The sequence below is a fragment of the Lasioglossum baleicum genome, chromosome 19 (genome assembly GCF_051020765.1).
Source record: "Lasioglossum baleicum chromosome 19, iyLasBale1, whole genome shotgun sequence".
NCBI lineage: Eukaryota > Metazoa > Arthropoda > Insecta > Hymenoptera > Halictidae > Lasioglossum > Lasioglossum baleicum.
The window spans coordinates 6,022,850-6,037,389 of NC_134947.1; the positions used below are offsets into that span (position 1 = coordinate 6,022,850).

Consider the following 14,540-nt stretch of genomic DNA (forward strand, 5'->3'; position numbering starts at 1 on the left):
GTTTTATCGCAAGTGGCTCGTGGATCTTTATCGCTAACTATTTTCTTGGAAATGTTCACTACTTCTTCTACTGCGATTTAATCAGCCGGATTGAATTATTATGATTATACTGAATATTATGAGCGCATAAAAAAAAAACCATAATCTGGTTATAATATAAAATAAATTGTTTCTAACGTGCTGTCAAGTCGTGCGTTCTGAACCAACTTGAAATGTTTCTTCGTCGTTCCAAATGGAGGATTATTATTAGAAAGCGGATTTGATGCGTTTATGATAAAAATGAGTCGGTGAAACTTGAAACAATAAAATAATTAGAAAGATATAGAAATATGGGGGCATTATTTTCCAGCAATTAAAATGATTTACATAAGAGAAGCAAATTATGCATAAACATTTGATTTTGCATGAAGATCCGCTGTCTAATTATTATATATCGATCGTACAAAAATATATCGTCTAATATAGCTGACCCCGTGCTTCTGTACTATGTATATGTACATATTGTTTAAACTAAATTAATCACTACTTCAATTCCCATTGAATCAAGTTCCGAGCTGAAGTAGCTCCAACGTTGTTCAATCCCCAATAAATTACATACATCGTGGTGCGATAAATAAAAGTACCCCCGTAACAAACGTAATATCTCCGTCGCTTTGCTAAACAAGTTCTACGAGTTACTACGACATGAATTCGAAACCGGAATACATAATTGGTCCATTATATTAATTTGTACCAACAATTGGAAAAGTAAATCTTTTTCACCATCACTGTAGCGATATCAAAATTACGAATTTGACAAGAACTGCTTGATCTGAACAGCGATGCTTCCCCTACCAACCTCTCTTTCGTAACGGAGGATGCTGGCGGGGGACAGTGGGCGCTGTGGCGGGGGCGCTCTATCTCAATTGCGACAAAAATACCCATCCCTGACTTAGATCAAGGAGAGATTTATTTACCGCGTGTAACTATAAATGCATAAAATCTTACTACAAATTTTACTATGCAACTACCATTTAAGATTGCACGCAACACTAATGGATTGCAAGTTTCTGGCACACGCATCATGTATTTCGGTTTCGATTCTCAAAGGTCCCACTGTTAAGTCTCAAGGTACAGTCACTGGTAAGAATCTCGTCCGGTCCCCAACTTTAGGTTGGAACCTCAGGTTGACCTTCTCCTTGTCGTCCTCGCCGACCTCGAGGAACGTGTTCCAGTCAACCAGGAAATAGAGACCGCTCTTCCGTTTGGGTGGCAGAGAGGTGTCCGGTGCGCTGGTCGTCCCTCCGAAAGACTCCTCCAACGCCACCAAGTTCGAAGATGACGAAGACACATCGGGCATCTTCGTCGACGCGGTGTCTTTCTGTTCGCTAGCCGCTTTCTCCGAATCTGTCGTTGCCTCTACCGATTCTGTTGGCAAGTTTCATCACGAACCTCTTGTTCAATCTCTGTCGACCTCGAGAAACCCCATCGATCGGGTACGGAAACGCCGGAATTGAGAGACAAGGTTGAAAGAATAGAGCCCAAGCATTCCAGAACGGGTACGGATTGTTATACAACAAAGTCAGAAGTACACTGTGATCACGGACAAAGTGCGTTAATGGGTCGGCTGTTAGTTACGGATAGAAACTAGCTGAGGAAAAAACCTTGCATAGTGTCTAGTTCACATAATTAGCCACGAATGCAAGAAGAGGTGAAAGTGATTCGAAGCGAGTTGATATCAATCTTCCGCCGACAATTGTCCTTTTAAGAGAAAAAGTGAACTCTGCCTTCTTATGAAAGTGAAACTCCGCGCGATAGAAAAACGAGAAAGACGTAATGAGGACGTCGAGTTAATGCGAGTGATAGCGTTCGCCTATTCCAGTTGCCTCAAGGTCACGCGACTGCCAGGGGAAAACAGACGCACGAGTATGGTCCTAGCAGCTTCCACGCTGACGAAATCCCGGAGTCCAGAAAGATCATATCATTCTCGAGAATTATTTCTAAAATTCCACGACCATGAAAATATCATTCGTCAATTTACCAGTCTACTGTTATTCCAGCGAAAGTAGTTAATCATTTTGCAAGTACATTCAATTATCACAGTTTAAATTCCTTTGGGATCCACTGTATACCAACGGCTGATTCCTGAGACCATTTGAAGCAAGTTTTTCCTGTGCGAAACCCTTCTCCGCGGCTTCGTTTAGTATTTATTAACGAAAAACGCGGACCAATTAGAGCGCGGATGGATTCCGGCTCGGCCAATGCCAACGTCGAGCTCATCGCGAGCCGATTGGCTCGTGGTTTTTCATTGATAACTCCTAAACAAGGCCACGGAGTACATTTTCGCAAAGGACACAGTTTCTTCAAATCACCTTAATAAACACGTTTCGAATATTATATCCACTAATGAGACGAATGATACGAACTTTCCTGCAGAATCCTTAATTTCCAGAAATTGTGAACCTGTTACCCCAAAGGACACCACACATTCAACCGGAACCACGCATGAATCTGTTATAGACGTTCGTTAGTAACCCCCGAAACTTCGTTAGCCCCTGAATGATTCTCCTAATCCACAACTCTGATCCTCCCAAAACGTATATCAGAAATTTCTTAATACCAGTCGTCGTAGTAGTAGTGGATGGGGTGGTGGTCGCCTCCGTGGTCGCAGCAGTGGTGGTTTCCGGTTCCTGTTGCCTCTTGATCTCGTTCCTGGTGTCCTCGTTGTAAGTTTTGATGATCTCCTCGAGCCTCAAAGGGTCCGGTCCGTCTTTCAAAGTTTGCGTAGCTACCAGCAGGTCGTTGGCTATCTTCTTCACGTTTTGGATGTCAGCTTTACCCTCCTGGACCATCTTCACCGTGTCCAGAAGCTCGTTGATCTTGACCCTCTGCTTCTCATCGCTCACGTTCACCTCGTGAGGCTTGAACACGTGGTACGTGGACGTAGCCGTGGACTCCATGTCGTCGACAACTTCCGGCGTGTTTCTCGGAGGTTTAGCAGTCGTGGATATCAGCCCCATGTTCTCCAGAATGCCCCTCATGTTGCTGGGAACAGCTTCGACCACGGAGGGAGGCTCGGTCGCCTGTTTCATCGACTTCTGCTTCCTGTTGTCGCTGGTCCCAAGCCCGAACTTTGCCAGAAACTCCTTCATGTCTTGGTCCTTGACGTTGGACGTGGGTAGAGGCTTGAAGTTCGTGTAGTCGTTGAAATTGATGGTCGTCCTCTCGGTGGACGTTGTCGACTGATCGAGCTTAGAGGTCTGGAGGCCGAATCTCTGGAACAAGAGCTGCACGTCGGGCGTCAGGTTCTCCACACCCTTCTTGATCTCCGATCCTGGACCGTTGAAGGTGTTCTGATCGAGGATCGACACAGGATCCGGACCAGTCGAAGACAGACCGGACACCAGACCTGGTATCAACCCGTTCGTGCCAGGAATTTGAGACTTGTTCTCGATCAGCTCCTTGTTCTTCTTGTAGACGTCCTCCACGTTGCTGTAATTGTCCGGTCTGAGGCCAATGGAGGCCAACAGGTCCATAACTTCCGGCCTCATGGGCGCCGCTGTGGTGGTAGACGTGGCTGCTCGGAATCCCGCGGAGTTGATGGAGTAGGTCGAGCTGTACTTCACCTTCGAGGACGTTCCCGTCGACATGGGCGTGACGTAAAGAGCCGTCGGCCTCTCGGTAGTCACAATCAGTGCCTCCATCATTTCCGAGTCCGCAGTTATCGCTTCCGACTTCTTCGTCGGCAACGCGACAGGTCGATCTTCTGGGTCCGAGTTGATAGTCGGCAGGAACTGGATCTTGTTGAACTTGGAGGGCATCGTTGGCTTCAGGGGAGTGCTCGGCGGAGCGTTGTACTGCCACTGGCTCGAGGACAGAACGTTGTGGCTGATCTTGGATTTCCCATGATCGATCGTGACCCCATAGAACGCCGACTTGGTGGCAGGCAGCTCGGTGATGCTGGTGCTATAGACGATCTCCAGCTCAGAGTTCTTGTTCCCGTTATTCCTGTAAACGGGACGCCTGGTCGTCGTCGTCGTCTTCTCGAACGCGTTCTTCTGGAGATTCTCAAGGTTGAAGGTGAACCTAACCGGCGCGGAATCCAGTTTCAGCGACTCCTTTAGAGGCAGCTTCGTGCGCACCTCCGAGTACGTCTCCCGATGATTTTTGTACGGATTCTTCGTGGGTTGGGGCTCTCTGGACACCAAGTTCTCGTCTGCGGAAGGAATGGTCAGATCGATGATAGTCTCCTTTCTGCCTTTGTCCTCTTCCACTTTCATCTTGGGTTTTGATGAATCCGTCAACACATTCGGGTTTGGACTCTGTTCTACTTTAGCCTCGACCTCTTCCGGCTCCAGAGAGACCGCGATAGGCGGAGTGTATCGGTTTGCCTCAATTTTACCTTCTTCGTTCCCAGATTTCAGCGAGTCCGGAATCATCTGCACCATCGGTGGCTTCGTGTACAGGTCGTTCAAGTTCTCGTTCGACTCCGCAGGGTTGTAGGGCAAGACCACCATCAACGCTCTCTGGTACAGCTGCCTGGCTTTATCGATCTTCTCTTGGTCCTTCAAGCTGTTCAAATCCTGAGACGTGATGTTCTGAAGAAACCTCACTATATCGTGCCTCGTCAGCCTGGGCAGTCTCGGGTCTTCGCGGAGCTGGCGCTCAACCTCCTCGATCGTACGGTTGATCGAGCTCTCGATCTCCATTCCCGACGGAAGATCATTGTCCTGGCCGTGACCCAGCCCGAGGACGAGCAGCAGGCAGAAAACCGCAAGCTGCGCAGACAATTTATCATTGATTCGGATTCAGGACAGTTCAAACCTATTAACTGGTTCTACTCGATTGCTGTGCAACCACAGAATTTAATCAATTCTTGTGAATAAAAATAGATAAACTGTGGATATGCATTATCCAATTGCAAGATACAGCAATTAAATGAACATGGAGTTCATCTTTTAATCGTCTTAGTAAATCGCACGTAAATTATACCAATAATTCTTATATTATTATAAGAATAATTCAATTGTGCGGATATTTATGCATTTTCCAACTTTTTCAGACAAATTTTAAGAAAGGAAATTTCAGTTTTACGAGTTCCGTTTCTCCGCTGTGCCATGCGCCGTTAAAAATTCCGTGAAAGTGAGAACACGTCACTGCCATAATCTTTCCCATCGTTGTCTAAACTCTAACGGGACCCACAACGACCCAGAAGCAGCTGCGCGTCGATTTTCACGCGTTTATCCCCGATGACCACACGAATCTGACCCACATTCACATGAATTTGCGTCACTCGCGTGGTTCTACCCATCAGTCTTCCAGAGAAAAAATGAAATCGCTTCTCGAAGCCCAAGGCTATCTGATCACAGATTGCATTCGATCTTTCATAACGCTATTTTGATTCACCGGCTTGCGTCGCAGGCTGTCGCTCGGAAACCGAGAAAAAAGCTGATCGTCATGAAAGATCGAGTTCCATCAAGGACCAACGCGGATTTAGGACAGGCTTGATGCAAGACGCGTAGTATTTATCGCGTTTGAAAAATCTAGAAACGATCTAGGCTCCTTCATATTCATTAAGCAGATCCTGTACTCTATCCTTGACTGGAATGACCGACCGGGAAAGTCCAACTTCTTGATCTCTACCCAGTGCCCCACCGTTTCGTAGTCAAACATTCTAGCAATCGCTGTGTTTTCCACTGTGTACACGCGTGCACTTCGATACCACACCGTGTGCAATGGTTTTAAAATAGTCGACTGCAGATTTTTATGCAAAATAAATCTTGTCGATTGCAAAATACAGGAGCACCGTAGACATTTATCCCAATTCACGACGTTTTTATTAGCTCGCTTTCTTGTCTGTCTGTCTGTCTGTTCGGTTCAAATTTTGCAATTGATTTTAAACTAACTTCCCGATGAGCTAGAGACTTGAAATTTTATTTAAACGAATTTCGCAAGTCGAAAGCAGTACAACAGGATCTTTCAATTGTTTAGATACTCTCACCGTTTTCAATTCGATCTACTCAAGGTCACAGTGTCGTCGACTTTCGTTAAACTTTTTCTAGTATAGATCTAGAACAAAAATTATCTAAATAAAAATAAATTTTTTAAAAATACCACCTTTTTAAAACGGACTAGAAAGTATAAAATAACTTTTCCTAGCCCCATAGAGAATCCTACCCCCGCACAGATAGTCCTGAAAATTTGTGATTGTGAATTTTTGAAACGAAAGGTGTAACGGTTAAATTTAATAGTTTATATCTCCTAAACGCATAGGCTTTTAAAAAATTTTTTTTTTAGATATTGCATTGTCATCCAGTTCTGAGCTATGTTTAAAATTTCAAGTCTCTAGCTCATCGGGAAGTTAGTTCAAATTAATTTTTAAAAATTTGTACCCAACAGACAGCCAAGAAAGCAAGCCAATAAAAACGTATTAAAATAAGCAGACCCATGGTCCGAGCGTTTTTGATATAAAACTCATTACTTATAAAGACAATTAACATGTACGATATCCAGAGAATATGTTAATATACTTCATTTCTTAATCGTGTCGCAACAGCTACGGCAGCGAAAGTGATGGAGTACTGAACTCATAAACTGAGCTACGTGTTCAAGTCCATCGTACTATTAACAATTCTTTTTTATTTTATGGGTTTTCCATGGTCTGTCAAAATTTTTGTTTCTTTACTTTCGATTTCTTATTTTTATTAGGAGTTTAAAAAGTCCTGTTTCCTTGTTCCTTTCTTGCTAAACTTGCTATTTATTTATTGGTTGTCAATAATGCAAGTAGTTATATATTTTCTGTAGGTAATTGCAGTACGAACATTTTATGAATGTTAATGGATTACACATAAGAAAGATAAAATAATAAAAAAAGGAAAAAATTACAAGTTTCAATTTAGAAAATAATAAGAAAATTATCGTGTTTATTTTTGCTGTAGATTCACAGCAGAAAAAAGAGATTAATTAAAATCGACGACCCCACCACCCACTGTGACCCCTCCTTATCAGTTTTATTTAATAAAATCCGTAGTCTAGCACGAATGATTGATTCAAAGGTGTGTGTGATTTGACAAAAGATTTGTCCACTTAATTCGAAACTCGCGCTCTAGACTCGAGAATGTATCATTTGAATTTCTGAAATGATTGTGCATTTCCATCAACCGCCGACACCTGAAGCCACAGAGCACAATCGCGTGCCGCGATAACTGCGATTTCCCGTCGGGTCCGTTACCGTACGCGAGATAATGATTAGAAGGAAATTACAGCAATCGCGCGTCGGCATTTTGTAACGAGTGTTCCACGGCGTTCGTTGCTGTCATGTGAACCCCATCGATTCGGATATGTCGATCGGAAGATTGAGTAACCAATTCTACAACACGAATTACGAAATCGGCTGTATGCGTGGCCGATCTTTATTCTGTAACGTGTTTCCGGGAATGTCGGCGAGGACTTTCTACTATTCAATTTTAGGAAAACGTATGCTCGAGCTTCTTGAAATTGCTAGCATTTTCCGGCTGGCTTGAAACGGGAATGGAAAAGCGGTCGCGGTGCCCGAGGCCGGTAATGATCAAGTGTATCTTCGCGAATGAAATTTTATCGGGAGAAAACAGGAACACGGTTTTATATTCGCAGTTTATGGGTTCCCGATCGTTCCGCTGTTACATTTAATGTCCGCGAGCGGCGGACACGGTGAACGATCCGCGATAACGATCCTCGAAAACGAAAGTCACTTTCGTCTTCGACGACGTGACCCTTTTTCACACGGATCGGCCGATTTTCCGATTCATGTACCACTTCGCAACCTCATTCAGATTTTAACACTACAGGCTGACAAGAAATAACGGAGTTAATCATTTCTTATTATAATTCTGTCAAATTGAGGAATTTTATAACAAGAAATGTTTAACTGCGTTATTTCTTGTCACCCTGTATTTGGAAGTTTAATGACAATGTAGCTCATTGGATTCGTTTTCAAATCGGCTACAATATTATGAATTAAACATTTTGTTGTCTCATAATCCGAACTGCCTGAAAAAGTATGCTCATTTTTGAAATGTTGATTATTAAATGCTTGTACGATTTTTTAGTAAATCATACACTAATTTAATCGTTTTCGTCAATACTCGCTGAAGTATCTGTGAAAATACTAGGAAAAGTATACTGAAAATATGCCAATTTTAAAAAATGTGGAAATATTTCGAACTCGAAAGATATTTCATGTGGAAGGGAAATAACTTTGACAATTTTCATCATTCCATTAAGATTTCTAGGTAATTCTAAATTTGAGGTATGCATTTTCGAGGCAAACGAACGTTCTTCATTTCAAAACGAAAATTTCGTAGAAGTATTAAATAATTTTTCCGATCGAAAAACATTCACAAAATATTAATTTTTAATCACTTGGTCCGATTATAATTTTTATTCGATTTCATTAATATCGATATTATCGACATTGCTAAACATTTCGAAAGTAATGTAATTGTTTAAATTCCCATGAACTCGAATGAACTGCTAGATCGGCCGCCTGGATCACTGTGCGATGTGCTTTAACAATTAGTCCCCGGTTCACACATTTCCAGCGAGAACGTGCTAACAAGAGTTTCACTAATTTAAAACGATCTTTCAGTGAGAGTTGAACTTCCAAGTTCACGTCTTCCACGAGCGAGCCGAAAGCAAAATATGCGAATGTTAAATTATTTCGTTATTGGCTACGAAAGTGCGAGACGCGGACGCTTTTGTTAATGTCTTTAGACTCGAAAAGAAAAATCAAATATCAAGAGATGAAAAGAAAAATTGTGTTCAAAAGACTCGAACAAACGTCAATAAAAATTTCAACGGTGTTCCGTCTTCAAAATTGACGTTTTTTTTTTGTTGCACTTACTACCAAAATTATTAAAGGAAGGAAGCAACCGCTGAGTGGATATTATTTCTTGCAACTCATGTGCAGGATTTCAATTTTGCATAAAGATCTGCAGTGATCATGTCTCTAATGAAGTAATGCTATCATTTTAATCATATATGTATCCTGTGTTTAACATCCAACAAAAGCTATCTATATATACAGGGTGGCCCACATAACTCTGAACAGCCCAATATCTCGAAAACTATGCCATCGATTTTAAAGTTCTTAGTCTTAAATTGCATGGAACTGAAGGGCCTTTCTGACTATATAAACGTGAAGTAGCCTCCCTTCCCCTTTAACGGGGGAGGGGAGGTACCTTTGTAATTTTAAATGGAACCCCCTATAAAATGTTACATATTTAGATTCTACAGGAAAAAACAAGTCAATTTTGCCTGAAACATTTTTTTGTCAGATACTTCCATGATGAGATATAACAGTTTGAAGTTTCGAGTTGTAGGTACTTGAAGCGCTCGGAAATAGCGTTATGGAAATATACGCGCTTTTTTTATGTTTACAAGCCCGTGGTGGACATTTTGAACATTTAATTTAAAGTACATTTTATTTTTTCACGAATAAGCAAAGGACTCAAGCGCGTATAATTCCATAACGCTATTTCCGAGCGTTTCAAGTACCTACAACTCGAAACTTCAAACTGTTATATCTCATCATGGAAGTATCTGACAAAAAAATGTTTCAGACAAAATTGACTTGTTTTTTCCCGTAGAATCTAAATATGTAACATTTTATAGGGGGTTCCATTTAAAATTACAAAGGTACCTCCCCTCCCCCATTAAAGGGGAAGGGAGGCCACTTCACGTTTATGTAGTCAGAAAGGCCCTTCAGTTCCATGCAATTTAAGACTAAGAACTTTAAAATCGATGGCATAGTTTTCGAGATATTGAGCTGTTCAGAGTTATGTGGGCCACCCTGTATATATATATTGCAGCAATGTGAAATTAAGCGAATAACACAAGAACAATTACAAATTGATACGACATCGGTTGACTATTCAAGGACTTACGTATCCATCCATTAAAGAACACAATTCCAAAAATGAATAACCACATGAACCATATACAAAAGATTATAATCTCTAAATGTACATTATCTACTAGCACACGATTTCACCATTAAGTGAATAACGTAACAACAATTACAAATTGATGCGACATCGGTTGACTATTTTGAAGGACTTACCTATCCATCAGACATTAAAGAACACAATTCCAAAAATGAACGACTACATGAACCACGTACGAAAGATTATAACCTCTATATTTACATTCTCTACAAGAACACAGATTCACCACCAAGTAGGAACATCACAGGACCAATTGCAACCATTTTTTTCCGAATCGGCGTAATTACGAACACTGTAAGTGCAGCTTTTTAGTAGCGAGGGTGAGCAGCATGCCTATTCGTTCGCGAACAAATTCACTTTTCCGACACGAGAATGCGAGGACGCACGTGACCGAACACCGTTGAATTTTTTGGCTGGACGAAACGAGGGATCGAACATTCGAAAAATAGTTTCGGCATCGGATCGAACGACGAAGTATCCGGAACGATGACACCGGAGAACTTACCATTACGACAACCAATCGTCTGGGGACGCAGTTGACTACTGACTGAACGGACTAAGGCCTACTTTCGAACTCTCTCTCTATCTTACCCGCTTATTTCGCCTCGACTGTCCTCGTGCACGCGACTCGGTTCATCTGTCCACTTCTTCAGGTGCACGAGGCCGATGGTGCCCTTTCTCTGATCCCTGGTTTTGGGCGCCTTCAACACCGTCCGGCCGATGCACGAGCGATGCACCCGCTTTCTTCGTCGCGTCGATACGAAATGGAAAGCCTAGGCCATTTCTCAAGTTCAAGGAGAAAGAAAGTACCTACAACACGCGCCGGATATGGTTGCTCCCCGGTTTCGAGGACGTTTCCGATCCTCTGCGCGTGCCCCGAGTTCAGGATGCGTGTATTGTGTGCTGCATTAATAATTAATTGTATTATCTAAGATACAGTAAAAGTGAAATACAGAAAATACAGTACAGACTTATTGAAAAGATCTAGAATATCGAAAAATCGCCGAATGCGTGACTGTGAGGGTAAAGAAACGATTTTACCAATAGTTTACAATTTGATGAACTCGAACGATCTGCTCATTATCGCGATAACTTCTTCTTTATATATTCATTCGTTTATATCACTCGCATGCAACACACACATCCACTTTTCACAGCTACATTCTTACATGACTTTAATTTCAACAATGTTTAAAATGCAAATCTAATGAGGATAATATATTTTTCAAGTTTCAAAGCGAAGTCCTACTTGCCGGCCGAGTGATCGCAGCTGTTTGATCATGGGCAGGTACAATCTCAGTCGATAGAGTTACCAATGGTTGCTAATGGTATCACCACCGACCAGCAGAGTTGGGCATTAATCGATTAAAATTTTAATCATGATTGATTGATTAATGTATACGATTAAAAAAAGAAATCGTCGAAAAATCGGCGATTGATTCAATCGATTGATGAAGTTAATCGTCAATCGTTGATTAAAAAAAAGGAATCATCGAAAAATCGGATGATTTAATCAATTGTTGAAATAAATCCCCTCACGGTCTATCCATAAATTATAATAAGGAGGGAGAGAGAGACAGAGAGAGAGGGAGCAGAGAGCGCGGATGGAGAATTGAGAGAAATAATAATATATTTCAACAAAAACATGGTCGTAGCTTTCCTTCAAACATAAAAGCACGTAAACAGAGTTTGTATTATATTATAGACCAAATGACAATACACCTAAACTCAATTTACATTTTTTTCAATATTCATACAGTTCTGATTACGTATTTCATTTCGAAATTTCAGTAGTAGTTAATCATTAATCAATTATTCGATTAACGATTTATAAAATTAATATTTATTGAACTATGAATACATTTATAAATATACCCTAGAGTTAAACTATGTTGAAGTTTCCACTGTTTCCTCTTCGCGCTGTTTTAATAAACAAATGATCTGGAACAAACTTAATTTTGAATTAGCACACAAAAGAAATAAAAAAAGAATAACACCTTTGACATACAATTGTCCACTCGATGTATCCTTCAAACAAACCCGCGAGAGTGGACCATTTTTGCGCAACGCTACTCTACAAAGTGTGCAATGAACATCTCAAAACAACGCAAGCAGTGCATTCTCTACCGCGACGCTAATTTATTTGATAAAAAACGGAAAACTCCCGTGCACTCTCGTTTCTTTTTACGCAACCCTAAATGGAAACGCGAGTAGCCATTTAAATTTATAGGGGGGAGAGGTCAAGCCGAATCATTCTTTCGCAACGCTAATCTACAAATAATAAAAAATAAATATCTTATTGAAAACGCGAACGGTGCATCATTTGTCGCAACACTATTTTATTAAATTCGGTATAAAAAATCTCCCGTGCACTTTAATTTCTTTCTACGCAAATCTAAGGGAAAAGCAGTGGCTACGAGTATGTAGGGGCAGCCACACCGGCTGGGAGTAATCTGAAACAGTCATATGAGGGTGCAGCGTGGCATTTTATTTATCGCAACTCTAAAAGGCGGGATTTTCTAGTATTTGCATATTAGAAAACTTTCACACAATAAACAATTCGATTCAGTTCTGTGAACTCTGATCGTACACGCGAGACTATACTTCGCGACTTCGAGTATTATAATAGATTCGGACATTGCAGAAACGAGTTTTTGCAGGGCGCGATGAAAACTAAATTCCGTCGACAAAGCTACTGCACGAAACGTAAAGATACCCCGTCTTTTACCTTGCGGGCCGACGAGGCGTTCGATACGTTGTACATACACGGTATGTATGTCTACTAACGCGATCGAACCACTACGTTGTGGGGGGGTTAGTCCAAAAAATAAACATGCTGGTGAAACGCAGTGGTACGTTCCCTGCATTTAACGCTCACACACCGGCAAATGGCTAAAGGCACACGTCGCTACGTTCAGGTAAACTACAGTGATTTCCGCCATCGTAAGTCACGCCCAACACCATGGCTTGCACCGCATTAGATGCTAATACGATGCTCACCATGGCATTGTCGTGCATACCGCCACAGGTGACGTAACTTAATACGTCTTCTTTTTGCGTACGGCATTGTCGAACGACAGCGGAAACACTTGTTCCATTGCTGGAACGGCAAACGAGTCGTGTGTTACGGCACACCGCGGGGAGTTGAACGTGGCGACGTGCACCGTGATTTTGCGCCAACTGCTTACGGCAACTTGGCCTCGGACCGTACCAATACGTTTCTACTCTACGTAGTGGTCCCTACTCTACGTAGTGGTCCGGTGGGCGTATGCTCCACATTTGTACGGTATCAAAAAAACTAAATTAATATCCAAATAATATACACATTTGGATATCCATAAAATGTCTCTGAAAAATGTTTCATGCTCCGAGCGCGACTGGGCCTGCAATGTCAGTCCTCTACTCGCTACTCTAATACGAGATCGCGACTCTTGTAATTAAATCTGATCTTCTAGAGAGGTGCGTTTTCCAATATGCGTGTACTTTAATCCCGTATTAAAACAACGCGTTGGTACTTTTCGCGACACTAAAGCAATCGCGACAACAAATTCTCGCAACGCTAATTCGCTAATTCGTCCTATTAATTCATTCGCGGCATGCATTATAAATGGCAAAGTCTACTAGTGGAGAGAGGACTGGTTCCTCCACTATTCCTCTTTGCCATTGCCAAAAACGGTAATTAAGCAAATCCTAGTCGAATCGAAATGAAGTAGAGACGAGGTGAGATAGCTAGCGACTGGGTTTCCAAGCCCATAGAATCAACCCCGGATTCAAACGCAATGACACCATCCACCTGCCTGGACGTCGTAACGCCAGGACAGATGCGCCCCTACGCTCAAAACGTTATTCCAACTGGCGAGTATACACTCCACGAGCTGGCCGCTTTGAGTATAGGCCGAAGCCTAGTAACGCTGACTTTATTAGCCAGAGATGGTGCCACGCGGTCATGTGCTGCGAGGCCACCCCTACTTGAAGAGTAGGTGCGGACCTCCACTAATCTCGCCCCAGACATTCTCTACTTCAATACCGATTTCCACAAATACTACGCTAATTCACAACCCGTTATTATTCTCTCGCAACTCTAATCGAAATCGCGGATGCCTACACCACACCCGGCAGCCGTTTCGACTGCGACCACTTCTTCAGTGGTCCGTTGCAGCTGGAGCATGGGCGCCTGAAATGTCGAATGACTCGAATACAAACGCGATCCTTTTGCTGCGCAACGCTAATTCAACGAACAGAGAGAATTAAACTTCTATAAAATTGTTATATTATATCTTAAATATTTCTTCAAGCAAAAATAAAAGTGAAATGTAATTAGAATCGCGACTATTTCATTCGCAACGCTAAAATTAAAGAATCTACATTGAAATGTATGAAAATCGCGAATATTTCCGCGACACTAACTTCGATCTCTGTTCACAATAGACTAATGCAATACCCGTGTTTTTTTTTCGCAACGCTATTTCAATCGCGGACGTGCCCATCTCCGATGATCGTTGGGGCGGCGAGGCCTGCCCATGCGTACAACTAACTACTTCTACTACTACTACTTCTACAGACGAGTATAGTGACAAG

At 42.0% G+C, this 14,540-nt stretch overlaps 1 protein-coding gene across 2 annotated transcripts; it reads right to left on the reverse strand.

Annotated features, from left to right (window-relative positions):
- Positions 1–113: 113 nt before the first annotated feature.
- On the reverse strand, positions 114–11,123 carry LOC143218532 (uncharacterized). 2 transcript variants are annotated; one of them, XM_076443760.1, is made up of 3 exons: positions 10,468–11,123; positions 2,600–4,757; positions 114–1,407 (listed from the first exon to the last, which is right to left on the reverse strand). In XM_076443760.1, exons 1-3 carry the CDS (start codon positions 10,468–10,470, stop codon positions 1,106–1,108), a joined length of 2,463 nt encoding a protein of 820 aa, XP_076299875.1. In that variant the 5' UTR covers positions 10,471–11,123; the 3' UTR covers positions 114–1,105. The 2 variants fall into 2 exon arrangements, with proteins under 2 accessions (XP_076299875.1, XP_076299876.1); XM_076443761.1 differs by having other exon boundaries at positions 10,554–11,122.
- Between the last annotated feature and the right edge of the window lie 3,417 nt (positions 11,124–14,540).

Coding starts and splice junctions, on each gene's coding strand:
- LOC143218532 (XM_076443760.1), bottom strand. Junction 1,408..2,599: donor CACTACTACTACGACGACTG/GTATTAAGAAAT, acceptor ACTTGCCAACAG/AATCGGTAGAGGCAACGACA.